We start from the raw sequence: 15,951 nt of genomic DNA on the forward strand, positions 1-15,951 counted from the left end.
AAATCCGTTGGTAGTAGATTAAGGGGGTGGGAGAAAGAGGAAGAAAGAGAGAGATTTAGAGAGAGAAACATCAGTTTGTTCCACTTATTTATGCACTCATTGGTTGATTCTTTTTTAAAATTTATTTATTTATTTATGGATTTGGGGAGAGAGAGAAAGGAGGAGAGAGAAAAAAATAGAAACATCAATGTGAGAGAGAAACATCGATTGACTGCTTCCCACTCAAGCCATGACCGGGGCTGGGGATTGAACCTGCAACCGAGGTACGTGCCCTTGGCCAGAATCAAACCCGGGACCCTTCAGTCCACCAGCCGACACTCTAACCACTGAGCCAAACCAGCTAGGGCCATTGGCTGATTTTTGTATGTCCCCTGACCAGGAATCTATCCCACAACGTTGGTGTATTGGAACAACACTGTAATCAACTGAGCTACCCAGCCAGGGCTCCCTTTGCTTACTTTTTAAAGGTGTTGCTTTAGGGTTTCCAGTACACATCTTTAACTTATCACAGTCTACCTATAAATAAAAATATACCACTTTATATATACAAGAAAACCTTACAGCCCTGGCTGCGTAGCTCAGTTGGTCTGGATTGTCTGCACCATACACCGTCATTGTTACCTGTAAGTTGTGGAGAAAGAGTGAATAAAAATTCAACTAATCAAGTCTAGGCTTCTGAAGTAGAAGTAAATATAAGAAAATCAGTAAATCTATTTAGTCCAGCAATTTTCAATTGGTGTGCTGCAAGAATTCTAAAACATGCAATACCTGACACTAAATAGTCACACCAGTTGAAATCACTTATTCAGTCAAATAGATTTAAGTATGAATCTATAGCTAAATTTTTGTCAAGTGTAAGAAACATCATCTTCACTAAAAAGTAAGCTCCTAGTGTTAAGGGTTGTATATTACTTGAATGCTGGTTAAATGCATTCAACCAATCTGCCTTGCTGGTTAATTTTAAAATAATTTCCAAAAGACTGAATGCATAGTCATTAGTCTAGTAAAGGTTGGAAACTATTAGTGAGATTTCTGAAGTGCTAGGAAGGGCAGTAACCAGAAATCAGGATGCTTGGATACTAGCTCTACCCTGCCTCTTACTAGCTGTTGTGGCCTAGGTAACTCAATCACTCTTAGAGACTTTCTCATTTATAAAATGGGAATAATAATATCGAGACTATCTTACAGGTTATTGGGACAATAAAATGACCTAGTATGTGAAAATATTTCAAACAAGTTTAAGCACCATGCAAATATAGTATTTATTATTAAGCTAAATGCCCTTTAGTTAACTTAATTCCCATGATAGTAGTTAAAAAGGTAGTATTCTACAAAAATTTACCCTTGCTGCCTAAAATACCATTTGTATTCACAGTGAACTCTATAAGCTGTTCTGAAGCCATGAGAATATGTGGCTATCAGTTTAATATCTTCAAGAACATTGTTCCTAGAAATGTTGCTGCAAATGTCCTGAAAAGCCCTCTTTCCAATAAAAAAAAAAAAAAAAGGCTTATAGGTTAAAACTGGGCATGCGATCATCCAAGAGATGAGGACTGGTAATAACACTGCCATCTTATCAGAAAAGGTTAAAAAGGGACCTCAAATCTCAAATTATAAGATGTTTGGAACACATCACATTTTGTCAACCTAATAAAGAAAATGAAGTTTAATTTCCCTAAATTTTATTAAAGATGGACTGTGTCATCAGATATTTTATTGCAAAGATGAAATCTCACAACAGAGCAGTAAAGTTTGCTGGAATAACAAGCTTTAAATAAATATAAATTCTTTTTGCAGTTCTTGAACTTGAGAGGGTTTTGTTATTTCTTCTTAAGTGTTTTCTTTTTTCCATGAGTCATGGACAAACATTTTCCCACAAGAACTTCTATTCGTTGAAATAACTTTAAGTTGTTAAAGTGGGGGGGGGGGGGTGATGAGGAGGGAGAAAGGGTAGTACTCATATAAGTCTTTGAAAAATTAGAAAAACAATTCCCAGTCTGTTTCTTAAAATCTTTATTATTTGGTACTCTTTTGATGTAAAAACTGCCATTTTCCCCTAAGTCTTTGGTCTCTTCTTTACTTCATTACCTTAAAAGAATTAAAATAACTCTATTCAATCAACCATAATAGTCCCATGGCAGATATAAAGCTAAAATTAAAAGGAAACTTTTGAATATATTCTATAATATGCATTTGGTTATGGCTACCTTAACTGGATATTTTTTAGATCAAACTTTTCTTTAGGTAGCACTTTTGGTTTTAGGAAGTGCTGAGATAAGTGTCTAGGAGCAGAATATGTCTATGTGGCACTCCCAATTGAAAATATTTTATAGTTAACAAAACTGAACATAACAAAAATATCCTAAATACAGCACCAATTCCATTAACATTTACCTAGCAAGCTTCCACCTGGCATTTTTGCATACACACAGGAGTCAGTCTTGGAGGGCAATGGGGGTGTAATAGCACTGTTTCGTTTTTTGTTTAGTTCTGTGAGAGCTACACAGATGTGTGACCAGTGGTATAGGTACTCCATGACAGTATTACCAAATTTCCATACTTCCATTCGGGAATGACCTGCACCAAGGGGAAAAAAATGTTAGTGTGTATAGTTTTGTACTTTTTAAAATTAAAATATAAGTTCTAGTATTATAATGAACGTTCACTATTAGATATGTTTGGAGTCAAAACCATAGCAGGATCTTGTTTAAATATCTAAGGATTAATTGTTGGTATATTCATCTAGTGAAATACTACACAGCACTTAACAACAATTAAAGAACTAGAGCTACATAGATCATATGGATAAATCTCAAAAACATTATTGAGCACAAAATGTAAGTGCAGGATAATATGTTCTTTGGATACAATTTTTAAAAGTTTTAAAACCTGCAAAATAATATTATATTGTTTATGGATTCATAAACGTGCTAAAAGTAAGAAATCATGCATGATAAACACCAAATTCATAATAGTATTATCTCTAGGGAGAAAGAAAAGAAAATAGGATCAGGGAGGGGTAGAAAGTCTCAACTATTCCTATAATATTTTGTTGTCAATCTTCACCGGAAGATATTTTTTCCATTAATTTTTAGAGAGAGTGGAAGGGAGTGGAAGAGAGCGAGAGAGGGAGAGAGAGACATTGATGTGAGAGAACATTGGTTGGTTGCCTCTGGCACACTCAACGACCAGGTTGGAATGAAACTGCAACGCAGGCACATGCCCTTGAGTGGGAATCAAACCTGTGACCCCTCTGTGCACTGGCTGGTGCTTTAATCACTGAGCCACACTGGCCAGGGCCATATAATGTTTTATTTCTTTTAAAAAGTCTGACTCAAACATGCATAGTGTTAAGATTGGATATAGAATATGGCTCCATAATGACTACACAGGTGTTAGTCTCAAACTTTTATGTTGAAATACTTCCTAATTTAAAATTATTTTAAAATATATAATCACTGCATACCATTATGGTTCATTTGTTAAATTGCAAACTATTAAACTGACATTTATAAAAGTTACTTTTTCCCAGGAGTCAATGACTAATAGTCAGATAGGCTGGTCCAATGGAAAGAGACTATACTGCAGATTTGAACAGATCTGGGTTCCAATCTGGACTCTACCCCCGAGTCTTGTGCCCTCGAGCAGGTCACTTAATTGTCCTGAGGCTGTTTCTTCTTCCATAGAACAGGGATAATACTTCAGAATTGTATGAAGATTAATGAGAAAAGATGTGAAAATCTGTCGTATAGTAGTTGCTCAAAAAAATATTAATTACTGTCCTTTCAGGTGCCTCCCACCCTCAGGTGTATGCCTCACCCAATAAATGTTTGCTGTCTTGAGTTGAATAAACCATAAATGATACTTATAATTCAATAAGAGGTTTTAAATATCACCTATCCATAGCTCTTTAACAACAATGACAATGATGAATAAAAACAAAAACAAATGCTGGTCATGAGAGCACATGAAATATACCTGATTCATCTCGTGTTATGGGTAATACAAGACCAATCAACATACATACTTAAAATATTGAGGTGCATTTGTTATAATTGATCCCTTTTTGTATTTATTAGTTCCTGGAACAAAGTAATGCTATAGGCTGCAAAGATTACTTTGATTATCTTAACGTTATGAATCTAAATTAAATAAAAGTTCACCCTAGAACACTTCAAAAACCAGTCCTAACTGATTTTCTGAGATATAAGAGCTCTCCTGCTCCCCACAGCTTTTATTTTCCCCTTCCTAAATGCCCATCAAGAGCTCTCTTCCATTGACGCCTGCCACAGTGTTCGTATCTGGTATCCAAATGAATAGGTTCCTATCTGCAACCATTATTAAGCCATGGTGATTCAAGGGCACGAGGGTGGGGATCAAGGGCATTCCCTTTCACAAGCCCCTGTTGCTTATTTCCTGTCTTATTGTTAACAGGTACAGAAACTCCAAACCTGTCTGGGCCCAGTAGTTTCTGTTTCCTGCCCTTTCCAATGAGAGATTGATGCTTTAACAACTGGCTTTAACTATTCCTCTAATGAAGACTTCAATGCTCTGTGGCAACTATTTTCAACCTTTTTCATCTCATGGCACACATAAACTAATTACTAAAATTATGTGGCACACCGAAAAATATATTTTTTGCCAATTTCACAAAAAAAGTATAATTTTGATTCATTCACACCTGACAGCTATTGTTGTTTTGGCTGTTGTCATTTTTTTATTAGACAATCTAAGGGAAAAGAGGTCAGTGCTCCTGACTAAATAGTCAGGTATTGCATGTTTTAGAAATTCTTGAGCCACACCAGTGTGCGGTGGCGCACGGGTTGAAAATCGCTGCTCTGTGGGGTTCCCTTTAACAGCGGTTGAGCGCTGCTGCCCTCTTGTGGTGGGTAGATGCCAGCTCTTTGCAGTAGTTTGCGCAGATTTCACAATTCTCTCAAGCAGATATACTGCTTTTTTTTTTCTATTCTAACCATAAGAATTTATGCTTTTTTTGCTTTGCATTGGTAAGGGTTATAGTAAATTATTTGAAGACATCTGAGCTAAAATAATTGCTGAGTCAACCTTTGAATCTGTGTATAAACCTGTTGATTTTGAAACATTCAAGTTGAATCAAACTTTCAGTTACATAGGGAATTCATTTTGCTTAAAACATTAGGATGCTATGGAATATTTCTAATTATATCCATTTATGAGTCTCTGCTTTAACAATGGATTAAGTTAAATCTTACATTTTTTTTCTTGAGTTCTCAAAGCTTAGGTAGAAGTTTATTGCAGGCTGAACATTGAGTTTTTGCAAGTATATTAGTTTCATTTCTATTGTAATTACAACTTCTGTACAGTATCATGTTGTATTGGCTTTTTTAAATGGTGTAGCTATAAATCAAATATGTACAAATTGAAATCAATGCAATTTATCTTTATAAAAATTCATACTTTAAGGCAGCGGTCTCCAAACTCTTAGATAATGTCCTTCTGTCAGTAACAAATATTGAGCATGATCCCAATATATGTATATTTATTTATAAATTATTTATTTTAAAACATTAAAAAATAGACATTGATGGGTTAAATTTATTAAAATAAAAGCCTTGCACTACTTTCTTGCACTCCAATGGTATAAGTACCAGTTGTTTGTGCCTTTTGTTTACTACTTTTTGTTGGAGCTTAGTGGGGAAAGCCTACAGGCATCGCAATATTCAGTAGACTCATTCATACTCTCCCTGTTTTCACTCTGATACTCTCCCTCTCAACTGTGTCTGATGTCCCCCCAGCCTAGAGACTTTCTATGTCGCCTTCTCTGAAGAATACATTTCTGGGGTTGGGGAAAGGAAGTTGCCCAGTGTGATGTAGAGAACATGAGATACAGAGACCAAAACACTGAAACAGAAGGAAAGAGGAGAAACAACAGGGAGAAGAAAACTTTAAAAAATAATTATCATTAATACCTTCAGGGAGATAAGGCATTGCACTCATGAAACAGCAAGATGTTGCAGAAAGCAAATATTTGAAGAACAACAACTAAAACTATTAGACATGAAAGCGTGCAGAAACAAAAATTCAGTAGGATCAGAAGGCTGAGAGAATGTCTCAGAAAGTGAAACAAACAAACAAAAAAAGATGCAAAATAGGAGAGAAAAAGGCAAGGATTTGGGAGACTAAGTTTAGGAGATCCAATGTCTAAACAGCAGTCCCCATTAATTCATGGTAACTTTTATAGAATCTCGTGTTCTCTCTCATTCTCTAGCACTCCCAGACTGCTGGGAGTCTCTCACCTTCCTAGGCCAGAAGACCTCTTCTCACCCACACGCCCTGGCTCACGGCTACGTGCTTCCCTTGTGCTACGTACGACCACTGCTAGAGACACCCTGAGAAGTGTGGTTGTCTTCCTCTGGGTTGCCTTTTCGTTCTTCTTGCCCTAGGAGTCTCTCTGGTTCTGAGCCTCTCGGCCTAATATAGGTATCACAGGAGTCTGACTTGATCCAGAGTTTCCACAGGAAGGGGGAGGAGAGGGATAGGTTTAGTGAGCAATTTCTACAGAGCCATTTTCCCAACTAATGATTAGTTTCTTATGAGTAACAAAAAGGAACAAACTTTAAATGTATCCCTTACTGTTCCAGTCACATAAATGACCTGAGGTGCCTGGTGGGGTGATGTGCACCCATACAGGAACATGTGCTTATATATGTACCGGGTGGAGCAAAAGTAGGTTTACAGTTGTGAGTACATGAAACACAGAGTTTATTCTTGTATTATGATTTATTAGTTATTGTATTTTCCATACAAACAACTATAAACCTAATTTTGCCTACCCCTGTATATTTACTGATTCTCATATGTAGCCAGTTCTCTGTGGCCAAAGAGCTCATCACCTCCTCCAACCTGGGAGCCTCAATGCTCTCAATTCCTGCTGAGTCTCCTCCTCCAAAAAGTCTGCAATACAAGTCTATAAAGACTCATGGTCTATTCTTTTCTTTGGTTCTTCATTGAAACTAAAGATAATAATAGCCTTTTGGCTAAATGTACTTGTTTCCTATCCTCACTGCAGCCCCTGTTCACTTTCAACTTTTGTTTTTTGCTGAACAGTGTGCATGCGGTCAGTGAGTGGGAGATAGACGTGCTTCTGAATTCTCACGTGTGTGCCAGAGGCGGTCATTTTGGGGAATGTAGTAGATTATAGCGTGTTCCTCCTTTTCAAAGACTATAATCAGAACTATTTTTCCTAAAAATTGAATTTGTGAACTACTTGCTTTATTTAAATATCTCTTGGAACTGTTTTATTGTTAGTATGATTTAGACCATAATTAAGTAGAAATTTACCTCTGATACATTCACCAATGAGCTTTAAATTAACTTCTACATTCTTAGCAGTTGGATCAAAGGCACAGATATTCTCAACTAAGTGCCTGTTAAGGTACTGTGAACAAAGAACAAAAGTTACAGTATCACCAGCAAGTGGAACTGGAGTACCCAATTTGCCAGTTTACATAATTTCACTTACATAAATTTGAAAACAAGCAAAACCAATCTATGGTGTTAGAAGTCAGACTTCTGGTCACCCTGAGGGTGAGACTATGTCTGTATTTCTCTTTCCCTCTCTCCCTCTGTGTGTGTGTGTGTGTGTGTGTGTATGTGAATGAGGGGGTGATGGGAGAGGGTACAAAGGAGGGCTTTTGGGATGCAGCTAAGGATCTGTTTCTTAACCTAGGTGCGAGTTACAAATGTTTCACAGTGTAAAAATTCTTGCATCTGTATGCTTATGATTCATGCAATTATGAGCTGCATGCCTAAAATTGTGTGGGTTATTTTTCAAAAAAAGAGAACTTAAAAAAAAACTTACCAGTTTACATTTATCCCAATTTTCTAAGTCACTTGATAATTCCAACTCTGGATGAATGAACAAGATAACCCCTGTTAGGATGTCACGTATTAGTTTTGCATTGGCTTCCCAGTCTTGGGACTCGCTGTCTGGCAGAGAGTTTGACTGTGCTAGAGGACTGCTCTCATAGAGCAACAGTGATACAAAGTTCATGGCGGTTAGCCTCTGAAGGCTTTCCTGCAGCTCTTGCAGCATGATTCGGAAGAAGAGAACTCCTGCCCGCTGGACTTCTCCTGCATTTTCAATCTCTGGAATAACAGAATGACATCCCACATGGTTGTCAATACATACATTACATTTTTTGTAGGATTCTGAGCATAATACAGTAAACTTTTTTTTTTTAGGAAAAATCATATCTTACGGTTTTAAACAATATTATTTTCTCTAGTCATGAAATCAAAAGGCAGAAATGAAGTTAACACCTAGTGAAACTCACAGGAAGAGGCTCTGAGGAAAGGTGAAAGAAAACTTGTGTTTTGGAGTTAGACCTTAGTTTGAATACCTACTCTCCCCCTTATTAGTTCTGTTGTCTCTGAACCTCCTCTTTTCTGTGAGAATGGGGCTGATTCCTGCTTCTCTGGTGGGCTATGGACATTAAGCGAGATGATATATGTAAAGTGCTTAGTCTTGGCCTTATACATAGTGAACACTGAAAAGACATGAATTTTTTTCTTCTTATCCCACCCCACCCTGTGTAATGGCTAGAAAACTGTCAGCTTAATCACACATGTGTTACTCTTCTAATTCCACTCACTCCCTTCTAGGTAGCCAAAGGTTTCCCTGCTTCCTTCTTCCTCCCTTCTGTACAAACTAGTTTTGTGTCAAGAGTAGCCGAATGGATGTGGAATCACAAGGATTGAGGTCTGGTCTTGGCTCTGTCCCTAGCTTGGCTCTGTCCCTATTGGACCTTTACTTTGATGGGCTTTAGCTCTTTATCTGTAAAATGAGATGTTCTGATGACTTAACGCTATGTAACACAGTGGAAAGAGCACCTGAACTTGAGTGCAAATTCACCCTCCACCACTTGTTAACTGTGTGATTTGGTGCAAGTTGTTTTGTTTCTGTAAACTTTATCTTTCTCACCTATAAAATGAGGCATCACCATTCACCTCATAGAATTATGGTAAGGACTAATTGAAATAACATATTTAAAGTGCTTGGTATAAGATGAGGCATTTAATAAATGCTAGCTCTATATTGCCTTTAGGAGGCCTTCTCATTATAAGACCATGTGATTCTAGCCAAGAAAATGCAATTTCTTACCCTTAACTCTAATTTATAGATCATACTCATCAATCCAAGACTACATGAGGGAATTTCTTTCATGTGAAAAATCTATATATTGCAACAACTCATTTTAGAAAACATCCTTCTTTGCATTGTCTGTGATTTTCCTAAAACTTATTTCCCCCCCAAAAAAACTTATTAAACCCATAAATCCAGACTGTCGCCACATTCACAATACCTAAGACACGATGTTTCTTTATTTCTCCAGATAATTCATCCAGTATTTCATAGCAGGCAGCTTGGGTCACCTTTATCATTTTCTGTAGATCTTTAAATTCTCGATAAAACAACATCTTACTCTTGCCAATGTTAAAATCGAGAGCTCCCAAAGCCTCTCCTGTTCTTTCACGAAGTGGAATTACAATGTGGTTTTCTCCACAGACAGAGGCCAAAACAACTTCTGAACTGTCTGTACACTTAAAGACGAAATCTCTGAAACCAAAACCAAATAAACATAAGGATATAAAACATCAGCCTTTTCACAACATTCCACCCAAACATACTGAATCACTCTCTTTTGTGCCTACTACACTTCAACCCACCACCTCTTGTTGCTGTGTCATCTGCCTGGACCACTTCACCCCTTGATTTCACAGAGCTCTCTGCCTCAGCTCACTCACTCATCCCCTCTTAGAGAAACCTTCCCTTGCCATGTAATCTAAAGTAGCAGCACCTGGCTCACATCCCATCATGACACTGCTTTATTGTCTTTACTATGTTTTATACTTATCTGAAAGGTACTCATATTTTTGTTTGTTTACGTGTTGTCCAGTAAGTATTGGTGGAATGCCTGAAGGAATGATGAGTGTGTTAGGTTCTCTAGAAGCAGAACCTGAGACAGGTAAATGATTTATTGAGGGAGTGCACTCAGGAGGAACCTGTGAGGGTCTGAGAAAAGCAGGAGAGGAAAGGGGGGAAACTACATAATGTAATTTCAGGTAAAGTCTAACCTCAGCCTGGTCCCAAGGGGAGCTCTGGGAGGCAAACTTTGTCAAAATCTGTCCCACCTGGATGCAAGGAAGAGGTCTTTTGTTAGTCATTGATTCTCAGTTGCTCTGGATTTGTGGGGAGGGTCTTTACATAACTCTCAGGCACCTCCTGGTGGGAGGCTCACCTCTCTCAAGGGCACTCCTCCAGAGAAAGCTACAGTGTGAGTCATTGGCAGGAGCACCTGCAACATCTGGCAAAAGATACGTGGGGGATCTGGGCTGGGCATCGACAGCATCTGCTTCAATGAGGGACCTGAGGTTTTCATAAAAATGCAGTGGCTGCTTCTTTTTCTAGTATAGACACATCCCTTTTTATCTCATTTCCTCCTCCCCCATCTACATTAATATTGAGATGCCATTCCTTTGAGGTATTTGTAAAAATGTGGGTGCTTTGCATTGCTTCAAAAAGCGCATTTATAATTTATAGTTCATAATATCAACCCTATAATGACAGGTAAGATTATGTCTTTTTTTTTTTTTTTTTGCTACTCCTACCCTGTGTGATTTTATGATAACCATAGTAATGATGCATCATGCTGAACTTCCCAGGCATAAGGATAAAGCTGATTGGTCAACAGAGTTTCTCAAAAGGCACCTGCTCTAAGTTACTCATAAGAATCGAAGGTTGTGAGACTGGGTGCTACAAGTCTACTGTAAAACTCGTGAACACCACAAGGAATAATTATGTGGAAAAGAGCTTAAAACTGAATGAACATTCTGGCATGGGGCCAAACCTAAATTTAATTAAATAGGTACTTAAGTTTCAATTTATCCTTCAGTCTGAGATAGGTTATTATTGGCTACACTGACCCTCCCTAAGAAGCAGTCAGCTGCTTTTGCAATTGATGTGTTCTTAGTTAAGACCTGTTTTGCATCTGTCCACAGTTTAATAGTGTTCCTTGTATTCTACAGGTGAGAGGCATTTGAAGTAACCTAGAACTGAGTACTTATTGAAGACAACATTCTCTGACTCTCCACTTTTGCCCAGCCTGTCTTCTTTAAATAAAATATACTTGTTCACAAGCTAGCTAATATTGAGATGAGGAACTTTGATAAGTGGTGTGGATGTGTTTGTCATAATCATGGTGGGTTTTGTTGAATTCCTTGTTGCAAGAAAATCATAAAAGAAATAACACTATCATGCTTAAAAGCATGCAATTTTAATATAAAACACTAATGAAATTTGTTTTTAAAAGGACTTGAGGGGGAAAGGAGTTAATATGACCCATGCAGTCAGGAGATTTTCTCTAAAATCCAATCAGAATGAGAGTCAGTGAATACTACGAGGCAAAAGCTGTGTCTTCAGATCTGTCACACCAGGTGTGTGCTCTGGCAATCAAACAAAACAGACATGAAGATGTCGCTCCTACCTGAAGATACATGTCTTCCTGAAGATGGTAGGGGGATTTTTGTGGATTTCTGTTAGACCCAGGGGCCCTGTGACCATCATATTGCGTAAAACATAGTCTGAACCCTTGAAAAGAGGAAGAGATTTCATTATGGGGAATAATTAGACCTCATATTCTCATTAAAACTTTTGGGGACAAATAGGAAAAAATTAGAAGTTTAGATGACTTCTAGTTTTAAGTACAGTGACATTTTACTTACTCAGTACCATTAAGGAATGAGCTGTCCACAAGAGAAAAATTTCAAAATATGAGATTCATTTAAACGCAAAAACGTATTTTTTAAAATAATTGTGATAAAATGCTATGTTTATGTTATTTTTCTGATGTTACAAGTGCACTGTAGAACATCTGGAAAACACAGAAAAGTTCCCTGCCCCCAAAATAAGTACAATAAAAAATATTCTCCAGGGAGACCTTGTCTTCACCACTTCACCAAAACTGCTCTTGTCAAGGTTACTAGTGACTCTCACTGTCAGTCAGATCCCCGATGCTCATCTTCCTCTGCCTTTGGCAGCCTTTGATGCAGTGAGCAACTCCCTTCTCGATACACTTTCTTTGCGTGGTTTTTGGGACACGGCTCTCTCCTGGTTCTCCTGCCTCGCTAAGCACTCCTCTCATTCTCCTTGCTTTCTCTTCCTTGTCTCCTTCCCCTCTAAGAGGTTTTCAGACTGTAGGTCATAACACACATGAGTTATAAGAATATTTTAATGTATTTTTAACAGCTCCATTGAGGTATACTTGACATACAAAAAATGTGCATCTTTAATGTCTACAGTTTGATGAGTTTGGACTCATGAGTCTTGGTCAACTTTTTTTTGGTGGAGACTGGTTCGTGATATTAACATACTCTGTAAAATACACTAAACTGTAGGAAAGACTAATTCAACCAGAAGTAAAGCGAGGTTTTTATGCCCTCTTTTAAAAAATTCTTTGATCCAAAGGGAAACTGTGATAACAGGATCCACATGAGCTACGTGTTGAGTGGTGCTTGGAAGGACAGCTGTTTCTCTCGCCTCTCTGCACTGTGTGACTTCAAGTGTTCCACCAAACTCTTTAGATGAGATGTTGTCAACAGAATACTTAGCAAACTGTCAAGATTATCCCACACTGGCAGCTGGGCTTCTAGCTTTTTTTTCTTTTTTTAAAATAATTTTAAAATATATATATATATTTTTATTGATTTCAGAGAGAGGAAAGGAGAGGAAGAGAGTTGAAACATCAATGATGAGAGAGTCACTGATCAGCTGCCTCCTGCACACCCCCGACCGGGGATCAATCCCGCAACCCAGGCGTGTGCCCTGACCGGGAATCAAACTGCGATCTCCTGGATCCTAGGTCGAGGCTCAACCTCTGGGCCACGTCAGCCGACTGGGTTTATTTTAAATCTCACTGATTTGTGTACAGTAATGTTAACCCTTTGTCAGATATGCAGTAATTTCTCCCCAGTTAGTCAAAAGCATTTTACATTTTCTATAACTTTGGTGCAAGAAAGTTTTACATGTTTATGTAGTCAACATATCAACCTCACCTTAATTGTTTTAACCTTTCATGTAGGTTCAGCTGTCCTTTCACCAGACCAAGATTGCAAAGTCCCTCCCATTCCTCATTTTTATAGCTATTCTCATGTGTTGATTCTTCCTCCAGATGAAGATTAAAATAATTTGGTCAGTTGAAAAGTAATTTAGGGATTTTTCTTGGAGTTTTGTTAAATTTATAAATAATTTTTGGAAGAAAGTGTATTTTTAAAAAATGGTCTTCTTGTGAAAAAAGTCATGATACGACCTTCTGCTTTATAAAACAATTTTATGTCCCTTGATAAAGTTTGTAGTTTGCTTCATGTAGGACTAAGGGTGATGGGGCAAAGTGGGGAGAATATTCCAGACAAAATGAGAGCATTTTGAAGTTCCTGAGGTAGAAAAAAAATTGCCTTCTATTACGTATGGTGGGATGTGAAACATTAACTGTGGTAAAGGCACCTTTCCTCCTGATAGACTCTCCCCTCCTTCCCGCCTGCCCATTTAAGTGGAGCCTCTATTGCCTTAGAAGGGAAATGTTATGAGGTGAAAAGCAGAAAGCACTGGCTAATCTCTGGCTTTTGTTTTTTCAGAAGCCTACATTGGTATGACTTAAGATAGCAAATCATGTCCAAGTGTTAGCCACTTGTCTCTCAGAGACCCCAGGGAAAGAAAAGACTGAGGTCTTGGTTTCCTTGCTAGCTGTCAGCTGGGGACTACCCTTGGCTCTTAGAGACTGTGGGTCTTTGCATTTAGCCCCATATATCTCAGAATCAGCAACGGGGTGTCAAATTTTTCTCACACTGTCATCTCCCTGACTCTTCTCCCATCCCTTCATCTTTCAGGGACTGCAGCCAGAAAAGATTCTCTGCTTTTAAGAGACCACTGTTAACTGTCTACTTTTTGAGGCACAGAGCAAGCTAGAGAAGAGAGGAGAGTAGATCTGGAGGGGCTGCAAAAGAGGGAGGGGGAGGCTTAGAAAGTTACAATAGATGAGTGCTTAAAAAGGTATCCCTAGAGCTACCCTCAGCCATTTTTAACACCAAAACCTCACCATAGGTCTTCCACCAGGACAAACCACAGGTTACATCCTTCGATAGCTGTACTGGTCTAGGCCTGGCTGTGACCCCACCCAGACCCTGCTGCTGAGTGGTCCCTCCCACCCCGCTTCAGGGATGGACTTTATAAGATTACCCTGGGTTAGATAGATAGTAGCCTTTGTGCCCTTGTCCGCAGCATTGTGATTCTGAAACTATACACCCTTGAAGCTGTGCTTCTCACTGACTGATACGGGCAATTTTAACCTTCACGGTGCCTTAGGTGTCATTTCCTTTAAGGCCCCAACAAGGTGCTTAAGTGTGGAGAGACACTGGCCAAGTGGAATCCTCCCTGGACCCCACACACTACAGCCCCACTGTGACTGTGGCCTATCAGATTTGATCTGCCTCCACAATAAGTGATCCTCACCCCTCCCCTACACACATACACACATACATACTGGGTGATCCACCCTAGTTCCAAGGGCACTTGGGAACTCCCCACCCCACCCCACCCCAGAAGCAGCACTCACAACTAGCAAAAACTAGAGGGCCTTTAAAAAAAATGGTGTGATGTAATTGTGTCCTTCTAAAACAGCAGCGCCTTATCCCACTTCACCCATACGACTCTGGTGGGAACTGCCAGTTACTGTAAACTCCCCATCCTGGCCATAGGCATATCTCAGAATAGATAAAAATGAGTTTTCTTTCTTGGGTTTTCCAAATTGGAATAGAAAGGAAAGATTCTTTTTCAGCTACTAAGCATCTGGCTTGCCTTGTGGAGAAAGCCCATCTTTAGCTGGAATTACAAAGCCAAAGTTCAGAAGGAAGCAACTATGAGAACTAGAGAGAGAAAGAACATGAGACAGCCTGATGGCATCAAATCCCTGGATCTGGTCATCCTCGAAGCCAACTTGACACCTGTCCTTTCTTCATTTTGGTCACATGAGTCAATCAATTCCCCTTTTTGCCTAAGGCAGTCTGAGATAGATTCCTGCCACTCATAACCAAGGGTCTTGAGTTGGTGTCGTGGGAACTATATCCCCAGTCAGCCTAATAGCTAACTAAATATGGCTTTAAAAGATTGGCAAGACAATAACATCTAGAAACTCTGTTACCCTGGGAAGGTCTAACATTGCCCAGCCTTGCCTACCTGCTCTGGGCAAGGCTCAATGAAGTACGTAGTGATGGCAGTAATGCCTGGTATCATGTTGTAGAGCCAACTGATGCCAGTAATCACAACATGCAGGATGTGCTCCCTGCTGTGGACATAGTGATAGGCAGTGCTAAAGACCTTGGTAACACCCTGTAGAGACAGAAAATTTTTAATTGCCTTTTTAAAATAGCAAAATAATTAGTAATACATCAATTGGATTATCTTTTTCATTAATGATAATCTACTTCCTACAAATTATTCATCAGCTCTCGAAAGGCAGTGTTCTAAGCTTTTACTGTGGAAAAAAAAATCATCAAGAGATCAAAGGTGTAAGAAGAAATCTACTGTAAGATCCACATAACTTATATTTTTCCTGATAATTATCCAGTGAAATCTGTGATATGTACAGTCAGTAAATAGTGTCAGAAGAACAAAATAAACTTTGAAATGAGAAAAAAATGCTTAAAAGCCAAGAATGAATGCCAGCCATGGGCAGATGGATAGGAGCTGCCCTAATCTGATGCAATATTAATGTCTCCACCTTTACATGGCTACTGTCATTAGATCAGCAGAACAGGATGTGGTGGGTTCCAAAGTCTGTAACGTGCTAGATTACATAGTCTTCTGGGCACAAAATGATCCTGTTCCATAGAGAAGCAATGGGAAGTCCTTAGAACTCA

At 38.7% G+C, this 15,951-nt stretch overlaps 1 protein-coding gene across 1 annotated transcript in view; it reads right to left on the reverse strand.

Moving 5' to 3' along the window:
• Positions 1 to 2,004: 2,004 nt before the first annotated feature.
• EFCAB5 (EF-hand calcium binding domain 5) overlaps positions 2,005 to 15,951 on the reverse strand; it is an 85,019-nt gene continuing 71,072 nt past the window's right edge. Inside the window, exons 22-28 of the mRNA XM_087826481.1 lie at positions 15,269 to 15,421; positions 11,526 to 11,629; positions 9,345 to 9,598; positions 7,841 to 8,127; positions 7,321 to 7,417; positions 2,395 to 2,577; positions 2,005 to 2,088 (exon numbers count right to left, since the gene is read on the reverse strand). Coding sequence (XP_087682607.1) covers positions 2,057 to 2,088; positions 2,395 to 2,577; positions 7,321 to 7,417; positions 7,841 to 8,127; positions 9,345 to 9,598; positions 11,526 to 11,629; positions 15,269 to 15,421 — 1,110 coding nt within the window. The 3' untranslated portion in view covers positions 2,005 to 2,056. The remainder of the gene's footprint in view (positions 2,089 to 2,394; positions 2,578 to 7,320; positions 7,418 to 7,840; positions 8,128 to 9,344; positions 9,599 to 11,525; positions 11,630 to 15,268; positions 15,422 to 15,951) is intronic.

Source organism: Miniopterus natalensis, chromosome 17 (assembly GCF_054644295.1).
Source record: "Miniopterus natalensis isolate mMinNat1 chromosome 17, mMinNat1.hap1, whole genome shotgun sequence".
In the NCBI taxonomy this organism is placed as follows: domain Eukaryota; kingdom Metazoa; phylum Chordata; class Mammalia; order Chiroptera; family Miniopteridae; genus Miniopterus; species Miniopterus natalensis.